At 36.5% G+C, this 16,271-nt stretch overlaps 1 protein-coding gene across 1 annotated transcript; it reads left to right on the forward strand.

Moving 5' to 3' along the window:
• Positions 1 to 4,369: 4,369 nt before the first annotated feature.
• Atg3 (Autophagy-related protein 3) lies at positions 4,370 to 10,085 on the forward strand. Its single transcript, XM_071597501.1, has 7 exons — positions 4,370 to 4,522; positions 4,771 to 4,959; positions 5,258 to 5,395; positions 5,543 to 5,665; positions 6,508 to 6,675; positions 8,186 to 8,313; positions 8,979 to 10,085. The coding sequence occupies exons 1-7, from the start codon at positions 4,451 to 4,453 to the stop codon at positions 9,127 to 9,129; spliced, it is 969 nt and encodes a 322-aa protein (XP_071453602.1). The 5' UTR covers positions 4,370 to 4,450; the 3' UTR covers positions 9,130 to 10,085.
• The last annotated feature ends 6,186 nt before the right edge of the window (positions 10,086 to 16,271 follow it).

The following is a 16,271-nucleotide window of genomic DNA, read 5'->3' on the forward strand; positions in this document are numbered from 1 at the left end:
CCTGCAAACTGCCTTAGTGGCGAGAAATTATTATCAAGGTAGTTACGTAATCAGAAGATAACAGGCTGGGTAACCAGCCATCGGGTGACACCCCTAAAATTTATCATGAAACTTAGACCAATAGTAATATTTCATTGGAGAGTTGTGTGAATCATGATGCCTATTTTTACGATCGACTATTTTGGTCACAAATTTTTCCAGGAGAAAACATTCATTATAGGTCTACTCTTTCTACGGTTACACTGTTATAATAGTAGAACTACTATTATAGTTCTACTATTAGTTTCTCTGAAATTCACAACGCGGTGTAACCCACCAATGCATTTTTCTCGTTGAAATAATTCCATCAGTGTCGTTTAACTAATACGATTTGCATTTCTTCGCTAGGTCAAATCGCACATGTGATACTCGTGACCCCACCGGTTCCATTTCAGATTTTCTAATAATTGGACGAAGCTTTCTATTCTTTTATATTTTTTAGGAAACTGTCGACTTTCCTTTTTATTTCCATTAGTTTAGCAACTAAAAGTTTTCTGTGCTGGGTTGCAAAAGGCTCGAGGCGCATCCAAGATGTGATCTAAATCGCGAAACATCTCGACTTGGGCGTTTCCATTCGAGCGCACATGGTTTCATGAGATCGGTGTGGATACTCAACTGAATAGATAACAGTTGAAAATTCACATATGCAAAGTAATAATTTAATCGTTAACGTTATATTGTTTTGTGGCGGGTCAAGTCCATCTTAAGCTGAGAGACGCTATATAGTCAGAGTGAAAACACCATATGCACCAATAATATTTGTAAATAGTTCACGTCCACAGCTCATAAAATTTATCATTTTCAATTACATACCTTTTCAAGTGGACTAACGTAATGTAGAGTGCAATGAGAATAAACCCTTAACGTAAGGCAAGGGTATTCACAGATCATCTCCACTTATATACGGGAGAACAAATTCATGCGACGGAAAGGGAATAGAGAAGGCCAATACTTTCCCCAGACACGATGTTACATAAACTAAGTAGGTATTCTCATACCTTTGGGATCACGACCTATTCTATTTCCATTGAATTAATGCTAATTTTACATTTAAACTTAATTAATTTCACTGCAGCCACAACGAAAAAATACTTATAAATGTAATGGCATTCTTTGGCCATACTGCCATTTGACACGTTCTGGTCATTATATGAAAGAAATACTCGTAGCATTTCAGAAATCTTTTCATTCTCCTGATTGAACACATTTTAAGGTGAAGGCAAAACACACCTTTTCTCAGGATCTAATTTATTACTAGCTCAATAGAATCACAACCACGAGAGTTGTGCGATGCAATGCATTTGCGCACATTAACCGGACCCTATGAACACGCTTAAACTCTGTGACATGTTTCGAGTAGGAAAAGATAAACCAGGCAGAAAGCGACCTCAGGGTCTAAAAGATAACGGAGAAAAGCGTAGACAAAGATATGCGTAGTTAGTCATGTTTTGAAAGCGCACGATTCTCGGAAAATACTGCAAGGGCTAGGACGATGACTTACCCAGACGTTGTGATATCACATTTCGAGAGGGTCTCGTGGCTGTTGCAAGCAAGGCTTATAACGCTTCATCCATAACGCATAGTGCTTTCGCTTCCAATTAATTGGATTCTGTATCCCATTTTCATATCCTGCATATTAACTTTCTTTGTCCTTATCGCAACCACCAAACATCAACCAAGACACTATGAGGATTGAATGGCATGGAATTTATTAAACGAGAGACACGAGATAAACATAACAGTTTCAGGTTTAACATTGTGGATTTTTTTTCATCATAGGGGTAAAAAAGAAACTTTATACTTCCTAATGATGATGCGCAGCAACGAAACCATGGTCGTGAAATATTAAATCTTTATTGTGGAAGTGTAAAGTTTCTTTTTTGCCCTCATAATAGACACGAGATCGACTGAAAAAGTTATCAAATGAAGCACAACGCGAGATGACCATTGAATGGATGTGGTGGAAGTCGAGAAAGACGAGAGGGGGGGTGATTTGCACAGCCCGGCGGCCATAGCCTCTCAGGGCTCATTTAACCTCTTTTTCCTTTCCATGCCCAAAATATACGTCTTTGCCCGTGACTCATCCCTACAAGTTTACGGTCTTAGCATCATTGTCATCTTGTCTACCTTGCTAGAGGGATTGAAAGCGTCATATCTCTGAGACCCTAAACTGATTTTGATGGCAATGATGACACCTTAGTGAACAAACTAAGTACATTTCATGAATGCGGGCACTAAGATTCGGTATTCGCAGGATTAGCTAAATGATATTTCGATGTTGTGTGAGGTGGGAATCCGTTCCTCTGATTCGTCGAATTATCTTGCAGCGCCCGCATTAATGAAAAGAACATCCAGAACATGCTGAATATTGCATCAAGCAGTACCTCAAGAGCCTGGGTTTCGTCGGTGTCTCATATCATTAGGAAGTAGTCATCCTGGGAGTTCGTGGTAATTTCCGAAGTTTTAAAACCTTAAATGACCCTGTAGCCATCAATTGGACCAACCCATCCCATCCCAGCTACCGACACATGTGGCCAGCCAGGAAATAACTTATTACAACGGAGAAGAACATTTTCTAAGCCAAAAACCTACCTTCATCACGATTCGTACAACCTCAAAGGCACAAGGTTTATCGCCTCATTTTGAGTCGACCACGATCCCCGTAGCCATTTGTGTGAAGACGTGCGGAAAATGAAACGGTCATTATGCTCATTCTCCATCTTAAACAGTAATAAAATTCTATATGAGACTATCTGCAACATACTAAAAATGTGCCCATTGCCTCTCTAAAATACGGTTATCAAAATTGTATATCGAAACATCTCAAATGCTAGCGCTCGTGCTTATTAAGGTTCCTTGCGTGAGTAGGCACCCATATCATAATGAAGAGTGCATTTGGAGATCCATAGTCGTTTAAACCATCTCCCGCAGTTTCTTTGGAATTTGTCAAGATATTCCGTCCAGGAAGTAAAATCGTGGGAAAACAGCTGGTTTTCCGTGATTTTCAAATGTTTTTCAACTAAAAGAAATTCACACCATGAAGACAAATAATAGGACGTATGCACATCACAGTATTGGCAGTTCCAATAGTGCTCCCTTTCTTTTTGGTTGCAGTATTTCAAAAGAATGCAGGGAGATTATGTGCATTAAAAGACGAGAGAAAAGGAAAGTAGTTTTCAATTTTACGGGCGGAAAACAGATCATAAGAATTAAAGAAATTTGTCGTAAATTTGAAACAAATTATTGGCAAAACCCGCACCTAATACCTCAATGCTGGGAAGGTCACAGCCTTCCCATTACACTATTTGTGAAAACTTCTCTCTCAGAGCAGGTAGGAGGAACGATGATTTCTCTAAAGATACCCAACCACAAGACCTAGAATTACGATGTTATGCTAATACTAATCCATGACCACGGGTAAGCATCACAATATCCAGCAATTTCATTACTAGCAATGTTTGCTACGTTCAAAAGAGTATTGAAACGCATCCATTCATTTTACAATGGGTTCCAACACCGTTTTAGAGGGGGTACATCTATACAATTGCCATTCTTATGAGTTGTAAATAAATCGGTACGTAAATATCACCGGAACGGTCAGCAATCGATTTTTAAGTGAATAATGAGTCGTATAATAACTTGATACTAAAAGAATAATGACTGGGTTGCTGTGCAGAAGTAATCACGACATTCACTGGGATAAATAATGAATCTGAATATGTTTCAGAAGAAGATCAACAATTTATATCTTACACCTGAACACAAGCAAAATGCACTTCCTTGTGAGCCGGCGACGAAATATGAGAAGAGAGACATTTCATAGCAATTCCAGTCATTGTGCAAAACACTTATTAGAATATATTAAAATATTTGAATGGTGTTCCATTTCTACTAAAAGAGAGTATTATCCTCATTCTATTTAGGAGAGGTATTTTCAATGAACGTGTTCAATCGCAATTTAAGAATAAAAGTTATTGGAGCTTCAATATTCAGTTAGTCTATTCTTATTTGACATCAACGAGAAAAATCTAGAATCACTTACCTCAAGGATTTAATTTCAGGTTGGATATTAACTTAGATTAGAAGTTATCGTTGCAATCTTTTCCTATGCACATTTGAACGTGTGAAAATTTGCAGGTAACACTACAATAGTAAAATAACATATTAGTAATCCTTTTCAAAAGAGTTTGCTTCATGTTAATTTATTTTTTAAATAAGGACTAATTAGTCCTATTCCAACGTTAATGTTACTCAATTTTGTAACTGAAGTTCCGAAGGTTTTAAATTTACGTCATGTGACTTTTTTTCAGTGGCGCAGAGCAAAGCGCAAGTCCTGCAGAGGTAGTTTGGCATGTGTCAAAGTTGATTCTAGCTCTCTATTAAGTACTTAGAGTTATAAAAATTTGACGCTATGCAGAGTGTGATCAATTCAGTTAAGGGAACCGCGTTGGGGGTAGCTGAATACTTGACACCTGTGCTAAAGGTAACCGATTTTAACTGGATATTTTATGTTCTTTAGTAATGCTGAATGCTTTATACTCTCGTACGTAATTGTGATATTGTACTCACCCTATCATCTCTAGTGTATGCAACGGCTTTGTGATAAGATTAAAATATGTTTTAAGATACAGAATTTTAAAATCATGTAATTTTAGTTTGAATCCTGCGAACTCTTTTATTTACAACTGAGAAAAGGACATATCTTCAATGGAAATGTGCTTCTCTTCTTAGGAATCAAAATTTAGAGACACCGGTGTTTTAACTCCAGAGGAATTTGTCGCCGCCGGCGACCATTTAGTCCATCACTGCCCTACATGGCAATGGGCAACCGGTGATGAGGGCAGAGTTAAATCATATTTACCTAAAAGCAAGCAGTTCTTGATCACACGCAATGTACCATGCTCAAGAAGATGTAAACAGGTGAGATATTTCAGTTATTCTTAACTCTTGCTGTATACAATTATTTTTCATGAAATCACCATACCTTTCGTAATATGATAGATTGTACTGCCTTTAAGGTGTTCATTTTTCCAACCTGAATGCTGTGTTGGATATACTCTAATAAACATACTTCTTTGGAACATAACCTAAGTAGGAACATTGTCCTTAATTTGTTGAGGAAAATATAGGTTTATTGCTTTGCATTTATGAAGAAACTGATTTGAAATTATGAATTAGAATTGGAATTTAACATAGTTGTTTAATTTCTCTGAAACAGATAGAGTACTGTGATGAACTGGAGAAGGTAATTGAATCCGATGATGGAGATGGTGGATGGGTCGACACTCATCATTTTGATGTAGGTGGTACAGGTGGCATTGAAGACAAGGTCTCCGAGATGACTCTTGATGCCAAGGTAACCCTTCGTTTGCAGAAATCCGTGAGAAAATCCATTATTCCTAGCGTGTGTAAATCAAAAGTTGCTTTGTAATTAACATTTATTAGATGCTGGCATTTTGTTAAATGTTATGGACCTCCATTAAACCGATTCTTTACCTTCCAGCCAAGTAGCAAAGCAGATGAAGCTGACTCCAAGGGTGACAATAATGCTGATGATGATGACGATGATGAAGAGGCTGCTGATATGGAAGCATTTGAAGAGAGTGGAATGTTTGAAAATGATCGAGTATGTAACATTACTGTATGAAACATTTTCCAGGGTTTTTCTAATGGTTTCGAAGAGCATAGTGCATGATTCCGTAATGTTAACCTCAATGGTAATTGTAGATAAATTCTTATAACTGTAAAAATGATTAAATATGCATGTTTGTGGGGTATTTTTATTATATGTTACCTTTGATGTGTGCTTGTGTTGTTCGCAAACACTTTTCGTTTAGAAAATCAGGCTTCAGATTCCATATATCCTGGAAAATTCCAGGAATGTCTAGTTCTGAAATATTTGGGAATTTCTTCATTTTTTAAATAATTTGTTTTTTGTCTATTGTAGGAAAAAAGGTCTGTTATTTTGAGATACATAGTGATTGATTAAACTTTCTACATTTGTCGTAAATGCATCATGGTAACAGCATTGTTTTACGTGTATTATATGTTTAAAATGTTCATTAAATTTAATATCATGTACCAAAGTGGTTGGATTTAGTTTTGTGAAAGTAACTTGTATTTCTTTCTTGTGCCTCATAGTTGATTATATTTGATTTTTTTGGGCTAATTATGCTTAAAAGTCGTAACATTACACCTTTAGTACCTACTTCCATACTATTTTTTGTAAGACTTCTTTTTCAGATGCATTACTTTGATGAGTATTGGTTAATAGAAGTTCTCAAAGGGTGTCCATTTGTTCAGTGACACAAAATGTGTATTTGTTTGCTTGAAAATTCTGTTACCATTCAAGAATCATTTGTTGGCGATTCTTGTGCGATAGAATTTAATCGTCACTATATGTGCAACGGCAAAAAAATTCCCTTCTTTTGGGAATATTGACTATGAAGTTTTTGTTTTTCATTACAGGCAGCTCTGGACCCCCAAACTGTTGCAGAAAAGATGAATGAAGCAAACAGCGAAAAGGATGACAAGAATTTAGGAGGAGAAATTGTGCATACTAGAACTTATGATTTACATATTACCTATGACAAATATTATCAGACACCTCGACTATGGTTGTCTGGATATGATGAGGTAAATATGAATTTGTAATCCATCTTGTTTTAAGAGGCTGTTACATCCAGATTATATTTTCTACATTATCTTTGTTTCATATCGTTTATCATTTTGTAATTCCCTCCCCCCAAGTCTTGTATTACATGTGTATGAATCCGGTCTGTTGTCTCTTATTTAGCTGGCCCGTAATGTCTGTCTCTAAAGCTACCTCCTTATTTCTCATTGCTTTCTTTTAAAGTGACCATTCAATATTATCCCCTCCTAGATGTCTATTGCTGTTTCCCCATCACATGATGTATACATACTTCTTTGCAAGATACTTAATGGCCACCGGGCTTAGATATAGCTAATTAGTTGTAGTTTTTAGGGGAGGTGACCGACAGCTGAGGTCATTTGCACCATTAGGGATGAATAGGAAAGGATGAAGGGTGGAGAGAAACCTGGAATCAGCATTTGCCTACTCTTAATGAAAGCCACCAAGGGGTCTGCAGTTTAACGTCACATCTAATGGATGGCGTACTCACTCAAAGTTCTCTCACCAAAGCACCTCAAGTAGGGATTGGTGTACCACTGAAATATATCTACCGCCGCCGGGATTCGAACCTGGGCCCTCGGGGTGGGAGGCAAGGACTTTAGCCACCATACCATCTGTATCCTCGGTATAGCTCAGTTACAAGTTATCAAATTAGACACTCAGTTTCAGGATTCAGCTTCTGCATTTTGACAATTAATTCAATCTATCATTATTTTTATCTTCTGTGCTTGATTTCAGGCCATTCCTAAAACTCACTGCACATTCACTTTTGAGACATGTTCCTACTGATGTGCAAAGGAAGCCTCATTGTCTCTTGCTCCTATGCCAAGTAACAACATGTTAGTTTATTGAATCAATATCCATTGAAAACTCTCGATCCTCATGTGTTATACATACAGCTGTGCTGAATTGGTGGTTTTTCTCTCGTTTATTCTAAGCTAGCATGATTTCTTTTACTTTTTAACCAATTTAGCCAATGTCTCCAGTTTCCATGTGTGGAGCATATATGGCTTCCTTTTTTCCCTCGTTATGCCAAACCTTTTGCATATGTCTCATATTGCTAAAACTATGGCCTATCCAGCTTTTGTCATTTTTGTCTCTTCTCCTAATGTATTGACAACTTAACAGAAGTATGTAAATGCACATCAACAAATTATTAGTAGCCATCAAAATATAGAGTTAACAGACTGGCTAACAACCCAACCTGTCCCTCTTATTGCTGGGAAAGGGTCAAAGTCAGTTATTGACCCACCACTGACTATGCATGCAAAGATTTCACATGTATGCTTCCAGTAGCTGCCAAATTTCAATAATGAGGCCTTTTTGTTGTGTAAGGAAAGAAATCTACTGCTCTCACGTTTGCCTTGTTTCAATTGTCTTATTTTGAAATCCAGTATATATTTCCACCTTCAATTGAGCAATGTTGTGTTCATATGGGGTGTATATGTAACATGGATAGTTTTGTCTAAAATTGGATTTTATGTGTGTCTGCAGAGTCGGATTCCTCTGACAGTAGAACAGATGTATGAGGATGTGAGTCAGGACCACGCTAAGAAGACAGTCACCATGGAAACCCATCCCCATCTGCCTGGGCCACCAATGGCTTCAGTTCACCCTTGTCGGTGAGAAAATTTACTCAAATTTTTCTTTTATTATTATATTTGATTCGTCACTTACTTCATTGAAGTTTTCTTCATGCAGCAGAAGAAGTCACATTATTTAATAATGGCATGTGCACTTTGTTTTTATAGCGTTTAATTTGCATGGCTTCTATTTTTTTGAGAATTGTTACACATGCTTAACCTCTTAGTCCCAGAACACCTTCAGGAATAAAAACACAATCAGCATGAAATATAGATCAAATTGGACATGTAATATGCATCTAACTGCACTACCTATGAATTAATGGATATTGCAGTACAATGTCCGGTACATGGTCAGGGGTGTAAGGAGGGTGGTCAAACTGGCTCAACCCTAAGTCCTACAAGAATAGTTGCATCTTGTTCATAGTGTGAATTTGGGCCTTTTCATAAATGAAAACAATACTATTTTAAGGGCATTCCTGACATTCCAACAAACACAAATGTGAAAGTGGTGAAAGGACTGTTTCAAATTTTGATAATTAGTGCCGAAATTTTAAAATGTAAGGTGTCTTGCAAACCTTAAAGATCATGCAAATTTTATACTCTTAATACCAAGTTTCAAAAATGATCTCTTTGACACACTGACAAAATACAAGTGTAATGCAAAATTGGCTCTAATAAATATTTTTGGAATCTCTTGACAGGCATGCCGAAGTAATGAAGAAGATTATACAAACAGTCACAGATGGTGGTGGAGAATTAGGTGTACATATGTACCTCATAGTGTTCCTTAAATTTGTTCAGGCTGTAATTCCAACAATAGAATATGATTATACTCAAAATTTCACAATGTAGACTTAAAATATAAATCCACAACTATATTGAAGGGAAAATATGGATATTTTAGAAAATGCACATATGCTACAACTTTGATACCAATAACTCACTGTGTGCATTTTTACGATGTCACTGTCCGTTCACATGAAACAGGCTTGTTAACTGAAAAAAAAACTGTTGTTTCTAATGTTTGTTGTACGCCTTAATGTTGAATGCTCCCTCGAATGGTTAGGCCTTCAGGAGTTATGTAATATCATGAGGTAATCAAAAAAATTTAACTTGCATTTGTTTAATGAATTACTGTGGGAATTTTAAATTGAAATTGAAGTGCCATCATATGCATGTACATTAAAGCTTGAGCTCATTTCATGCACATTGGTCACATCTAGTGAATGAAGATCACTTTAAAAGGATTCTTTTGTAATATTATGTTATTATGAAATGTTATGTGAAGATTACTACTAAGTTCTATGTAATTAATGGTGAAATGATTATTATCTAATGACACTATAAAATGTACACCTTTATTCTCCCATGGGATAATACGTATAATTTTGAAGCACTTCTTAATTAACACAGTGCCAGGATATAAATTATTTAGGTGCTGAATATGCTGTGATATTAAATAAAAAACTGATCTAATTAACTTAAAAGTATTATGGAAAGTAAATTGGCAAAGAAAGTATACATATATGGCAGTCTACTTTTACAGAACTTTTCTTTCAACAGCTAGGTTTAGAAGTGAAGCTATTATTACGAACTAGGGCAAAGTTGAACATCTCAAAGCAGCATTATTTGTTTTTGTAATGTCTAGAAATTAAATTATTCTATGATGATTAAATGTTTTTGCTTTCCTAGTGCATTTTCACATTATTGGTACCGTGACCATGTTTGATATCATACTCATTTTTAATTGTGAATGTAGACTGTATGTATGTTATAAAGTGTCTAAATAAATATGCTTTAAATTATAATATTTGGATTTGATTTGTTTCTATTTATTGTGTGCATTCTTGTTTTCAGACATTGTGTGTTGGTTTTTCATTTGAAGTTGTCTCGGATGGTATAAATGTGACACTATGCTCAGCCAAAATAGGAACTACATCGTGGAAGATTCATGTGAATATATCAATTTTGTGAAGCAGATAATAGGTTTAAATTATTGCATTGCAATTTTATTCACTTTCAATGCTGTAACAAAAACTGGTTGAGAAAAATGAGCCAAGGATGTATTATCCGTTACTGATTAGTGAGATATTTACTGTGCTTAGGATCCAATTGAAGTCCGAATAAAAGGCTTCTTCATTGTATTTCTGTTTACTAATTGGGATCATTTGAAGAGCTCTTCAAATGTGTAATTCTCTGCATTGGGAAGGGTGGTAAAATATGGATCATTTTAAAGAGTTGTGCATGAGATAATGCCAGTTTTTCCTCCAATTCATTAAATCTTAAAATTTTTCCTATTTCACACGTATGACTTCTGCAATGTTTTCTCCCCATTCATTTATGTACAAAAAAGTCATTTGAAAACTATGATCAGTTCACTTTAGGGCTGACATTGCCTATCAGTACTGCCCCTGTGTTTGCCATGTCTAATTTATGTATGCTTTATGTTTGTCCTGTTTAGTTGTTTTAACTGCCTCTTTTCAACCACCTAGATGATGCAGAAAACTCTCTCAATTCCTCATCAAGTGTTGTTGGAAAAGTTAGTTTTCTCTGTTGGAATAGGACCTGAACAGGAATTCCTGTAGCTTGGTTTTGAGTGAACCACTAGCTCCACAGAGTCAAGATTTTCATTGGCCAATTTTTTCATTGAATTTCCCCTCATTATACTGGTAATGCTGTTACAGCCACAAACGAGCACTTTTAATTTTTTTGTCAATGATTGTCTCTGTACTGTGACCTTCTATTCTTCAGTCAGTTATTTGCTGCTTCACCTCTGTCTTAAAAAACTATTTACATTCTATAGCTGATTAGATAGGCCCATGTATTTGCTTTTCGTTGTAAATTTCCACTGTCACAGTACTTCTTGATATTGGTTATTAATTAGATAATCAACTGGTTAAGGTAGGTTTTTGGATATACTCTACTACCAAATAAATATTTTATTTCTCCTAACAAAACAAGGCCCAAAATCCTGCTCTACAACTGGCCCCTCTTCATCTCTGTATACCCTCCCTCCCTTCATCTCTTCCAACATCCCTATCATAGGATTTTGTCCTTTCCTTGTTTGCATAACATTCTCCCCTCTATTACAGTCTTAAACATACCATTACCAATAAATATGCTTTGCATCCATTTTTCCTGTCTCCTGATTTCCCCTAACAACCCCCTCTCCTCGCTCACCATACCAAGCACCACCTCATTTGTTTTCCTTTGCTACACTTCAAAACAACTAAATTGTTATCAGTGTCTGCATCTACTCCATGGAAACTGTGCAAATGAATTACACTGTTTAAAATCTATGCCTAACCATGATATAATCTGACTGATACCTTTCTGAGTCACCTGGCATTTTCAATGTGTACCTATGCCTTTTGTTGTGTCTTAACCAAGTGTTGGTAATGACCAACCCCTGTCTCCTACAGAAGTCAATTGCTTTTCCCTCATAACCATAGTCCCTCACCTCATCACCATCTCTTCCTTTGCCTACAGTCATGTCCCAAATCCCCATCACTGTCAAATGTTTGCCAGTAAGAACACTAAAACACATGTCCTCTAACTGATTGTATACCCTATCGACTCTTTCCACCCTATGATTGCTTGGTGACACGTAGCAACTGAATAATGACCAAGTTTGTCGGTTCTGCTTTTATCGCTACTAGTAATATTCTAGCTTTTGCTTGCTCTATGTTGACTATGCTTCTACCTACCATTTTATTCAATATGGCAACCCCTTCTTGGCTCTTGTCCCCTCCACTGTATACTACTCTACTACTATCACTCCAGTAATTCCCACTATCCTTTCATCTCACCTCACATGTACCTAAAATATCTATATTTCCTCTTCCCGTCTCTCACTTTATATTCTCTAAATTTCCTCTCCTCAACGTTGTCGCAACATTCCAAATTCCTTTTCTAACTAATGTGGTCTTCTTTGCTGCTGCTGTCAGTTTTGCTTTGCAAGTCTTTCGTGATATGATAACTGCAGAAGCTTTGCCTTTCCTACTACCATGCATGGCACATGGTCAATTCAGCTGGATCCTGTAGTTGCCAGGACTCATTTCCTCTACACTATCATAAAATTCTTGGGAATAATAATTGAGATGGCTGCTGGTTGCAGGAGCAATTATCATTGCTTCCGCTTGCACAGCTCTACGGGTCATCAAAACACAGAAGTCACCACATCAAGGTTGTAGTCCATGGGAGGGATGAAATTGATGTACAGTATTGATTTACAAAGTAAACTACCTCTATGTGACTTTCCCTTACCAGAATTATTAAGTCTGCATGAAAGAATGAAGTATGTGATCTGTTTTCCCCAGCCAGCTAATATTGTGAGTGTGGCCTGCTTGATCTATTGGTTGGAGTCATAAAGATGACGGTAGGTCCTTCCTCTTACTTTCTACCATTGTGATTAGGGAAGGACAACTCAATTTAGGCTGGCAGATGGAAGTCGTAGAATAGTGCTCCAGACTGTCCCCATCATGGAACATAAAAATATCAGCAAGGTTTTGCCTCTTCACTTATGCAGACAGCTAACCCATTATGTGCAGCCCCTTGTGTTTGGGTTTACAACCCATCCGATTGCACTCCACTATACCATACCTGTCCATTGATAAAAGTAATTGTGATTCATTGATGAACCATGGCCCAGTTAATGCATGCAAGTATAATTGGGAGTTAACTGTACTTCCACTTGCCTTTCTCATAATTGTCCCGGCTTGGTCCTCTCCGGCAATTGAATTTTGATTGCTAAAGATTATTGTTTTATTCTTTTACTTTTTCATTACTTTGATATCTGAATAAACTGTTGATAATTCTTCATTTACATGGGCCATGTCAGGTATATCTACACAGGCAACTACTTGGATGTCTGTTGGGATGATTGCTATCCATTCTTTTACCACATGCAACTCTTCATTGGCATTTTGGAATACTTACAGAGCATTGTCATCACTCTTAAATTTTTTATGGCCAGTGAAACTGGTCTCATCCAGTGGCTACCACTTGAAAGTGGTATTCCATGAGTCATTAAAATAAACTAAATTTCATTTCACTGAATCGAAAAATTTTCGAGCCCATGGGCACCAACAGGAATTGTAGGGGCTTATGGCTGTCTTAACTGTTAGACTTTCTCTACTCTCATACATTTCATATTACACAATGATTCATATTGACTACTTAGCCATTTGAGCCTACCAAGACAATAGTGATTGAAGGCAATGGCATTCCTGTATAAAGAGTAAGTGGAAAAGAGTTAATTAAGATCAATATTGAATCTACTCAGTCTTATCCATCCTCCATTGCATGCTAGCCTTCAAATTGCTGTCATACTTGTAAATATATAATTGTGGGGCAATGCTTTGCAACTACACCTAAGATTCTTTAGTCTTCCATAGATCTGAAGAAATCTATTGTTACGATGGACAGACATGGCCATCACATGTTGAAAATTACAAATGTTGAATAAAATTTACTTTGCAATAACTTCCACTAATTCTTTTCAATTCACAGCCTGGTGTCTACATAATTTGAAGATAAGTTTAAATCTGGCTATGAAGTTTAAAATTTTTAGTGGAAATGGATACAAAGTTAATATCGCGCAGCTTGGCCTAATTTTCTTGGTCTCAACCCACAATTGCCTTGTTCAGAATTTTATTGTGTCCTCTCTTTTGTCTCACATACTCAAGACATTATTTTTTATAATTTTTTGTCTCATGGTTCTCTCCAAAAACTGAATTTCAACCACACTAGACTGACATATGCTCCGAGGTATTCCCTCTAAGGAAATCTGAATGGGGTACTAATTAACCTCCGGAAAATTACATTCATGATGGTTTAGTCATCTAATGCAACAATTTCAGAGTGTAAAAACATTTGCCTTGACAGGGATTCGAACTTGGATCCCTCAATGTCTGGGCAAGGCGAATGATTTTTACACTCCGAAATTGTTGCATTGAATTGCACATTAGCGGATGACTCCGTCAAAAGTTACTGTTGAGGTATCTCCCACAGTTTCTTTGGAATTTAGTCATCTACTTTGTTTATAAATATTAATGGAGAAAAGAGACTTCCCCTGCTGCTCCTTTGTATTATAGCTGGGTTATTTCCTTGCCTGCTAAATCGCAGCACATCAGCTGTGTTACCACATCTGTGGTTAGGTGATTGCCCTCTGCCTATCCCTGTGACTTTTAACTTTATTTATTTGAGGAAATGCTGCTGCTCTTTTTTTAGAGGCATTTTTTGGCCGCAGTCACTGAGTCACAGCACCTTTATAGGATTCTATATCATTTCTAGGTTTTCTCTTGTCCAAGGGCAGAAACCCTGAACCCACTGACTCATGTTCTTTTTTTCCATGACTTCTTATTTGCAGTGTCCCCTTCTTATTTCCTGAATAATCTTCTTAGAGGTATGTAACCATCTACTACTCACAGTATGTACGTACATTTGTTGATGACTTTGTTCTTGCAGAATATGTTTCATTTTCCATCCAACTAGAATTCATCCTATGCTTCAATAATGCCACCTCGCACATATTCATGTTAACCAATTAATGTCAACATCTTCATTTGAGGAGAGTTTCATTGTAACTTTTGATTGTAATATCTCACTACATGGTAATCTCAAAAATGCTATATTGTAATCTCTCTAAATTTTCTCAAAAACTATCGATACTTCCACACATATTTTATTACACAAGGCATATAATAACTTCGCTATTATTATATTGTGTGAAGCACTTTCTCCCAAAATTCTTTGCATTCAGTCTTCTAATGCCATGCTCAACTTGCCGTCTTCAATTGAGGGTGCTGAACATTTATGAGTTATTTTTTTTCTATGTCATCTTTGCTGGTCATTCAATGCCTTTTATGCTAGTGTATATGTATACTCTTCTGACATTGGAATAGCTGTCTTCAAGGAGGTTTATGCACTCATGGTAAGAAAAACTGATCGTTAATGAGGCTATACTTATCCATTTAATTAAAATATTTATTAGCTCCCTTAAATTTGCTGGTTATCATTCAATGTACAGCGAATGGAATTACTGGTATGTGGAAGACCTTGTGGTGAAATTATAAAAAACAACTTCATCCAGAATTCTTATTTTAGATCATCAGATCATGTATCAAAAATCATCAAAATTTTCAGGGCAATAAATGAGGCATAGAAAAAACTGACTAAGCTTTTGAAATTAGAGTTCTAATGTCCATTGGAGAGTACAAAGTGGTCTCACAAGAGGGTATTATCAGTTTAGATTTGAAAAAAAATGTGGCACTTTTTATATGATGGAAGGATGACAAAAGAGCTACAATGGTGACTTTAGTTAATGCAGTCCTAAATAAAATCCTTAATGGTGATTATAGTAATTTGGAGTGCTTGTATGTCAACATGACTGGTGCCAAGAGAAACACCATAATCTAAAATAGGGTAGAGTTGGTATGGGTGCTCCTTTACCTGAATGCGTGATGTGGTAGCAGTTCTCCCGATCTCGCTTCAAACGATTTTTTCTTATTCATAAAACCATTGTGGGGTCGGAAATCTCATTAATCAAATAACGTAATTCAAAAGGTGGAATCATGGTTTCCGATGCAATCTGCTGAGTTCTACAATGTTGGCCTTCGAAAGGTTGAGAAATGCTGGGAGAAACGCTGGATGATGTCTCTATGGAGAAGTCTTAAGAATAACAGATAAAAATTAAGTTTTTATCTCGATTATTTTTAGCTATAATTAAAAGTTATAGATACGCTTTCTTATTTCCATCATGTGGTTTCATTTTCTTGGCCGATTGAAGAAACAAACTTTTGTTTATTTAGAAAAATGAGTTTTGTGCTGTGATTAAACACTGCTATTTAAAAGGCTTAACACCGAAAGAGATCGAAGCTGAATTGGATGAAGTTCGTGGAACATCTGCTTCTGTGTTTGCGACTGTTTATAATTGGGTAAATGCGTTCAAACGAGGCCGTACATCCACAAATGATGGGCATTGTTCGGGTTGT

The sequence above is a fragment of the Hetaerina americana genome, unplaced genomic scaffold (assembly GCF_022747635.1).
Source record: "Hetaerina americana unplaced genomic scaffold, ioHetAmer1.1.p SCAF_9, whole genome shotgun sequence".
NCBI classification, from domain to species: Eukaryota; Metazoa; Arthropoda; class Insecta; order Odonata; family Calopterygidae; genus Hetaerina; species Hetaerina americana.

What these genes read in the sequence shown, in the direction of transcription:
- Atg3 (XM_071597501.1), top strand. Translation starts at nt 4,451, where the DNA reads ATGCAGAGTGTGATCAATTCAGTTAAGGGAACCGCGTTGGGGGTAGCT. An exon ending in ACTTGACACCTGTGCTAAAG is followed by an intron (nt 4,523 to 4,770) that starts GTAACCGATTTT and finishes TTCTCTTCTTAG; the next exon opens with GAATCAAAATTTAGAGACAC. An exon ending in AGATGACTCTTGATGCCAAG is followed by an intron (nt 5,396 to 5,542) that starts GTAACCCTTCGT and finishes TTTACCTTCCAG; the next exon opens with CCAAGTAGCAAAGCAGATGA.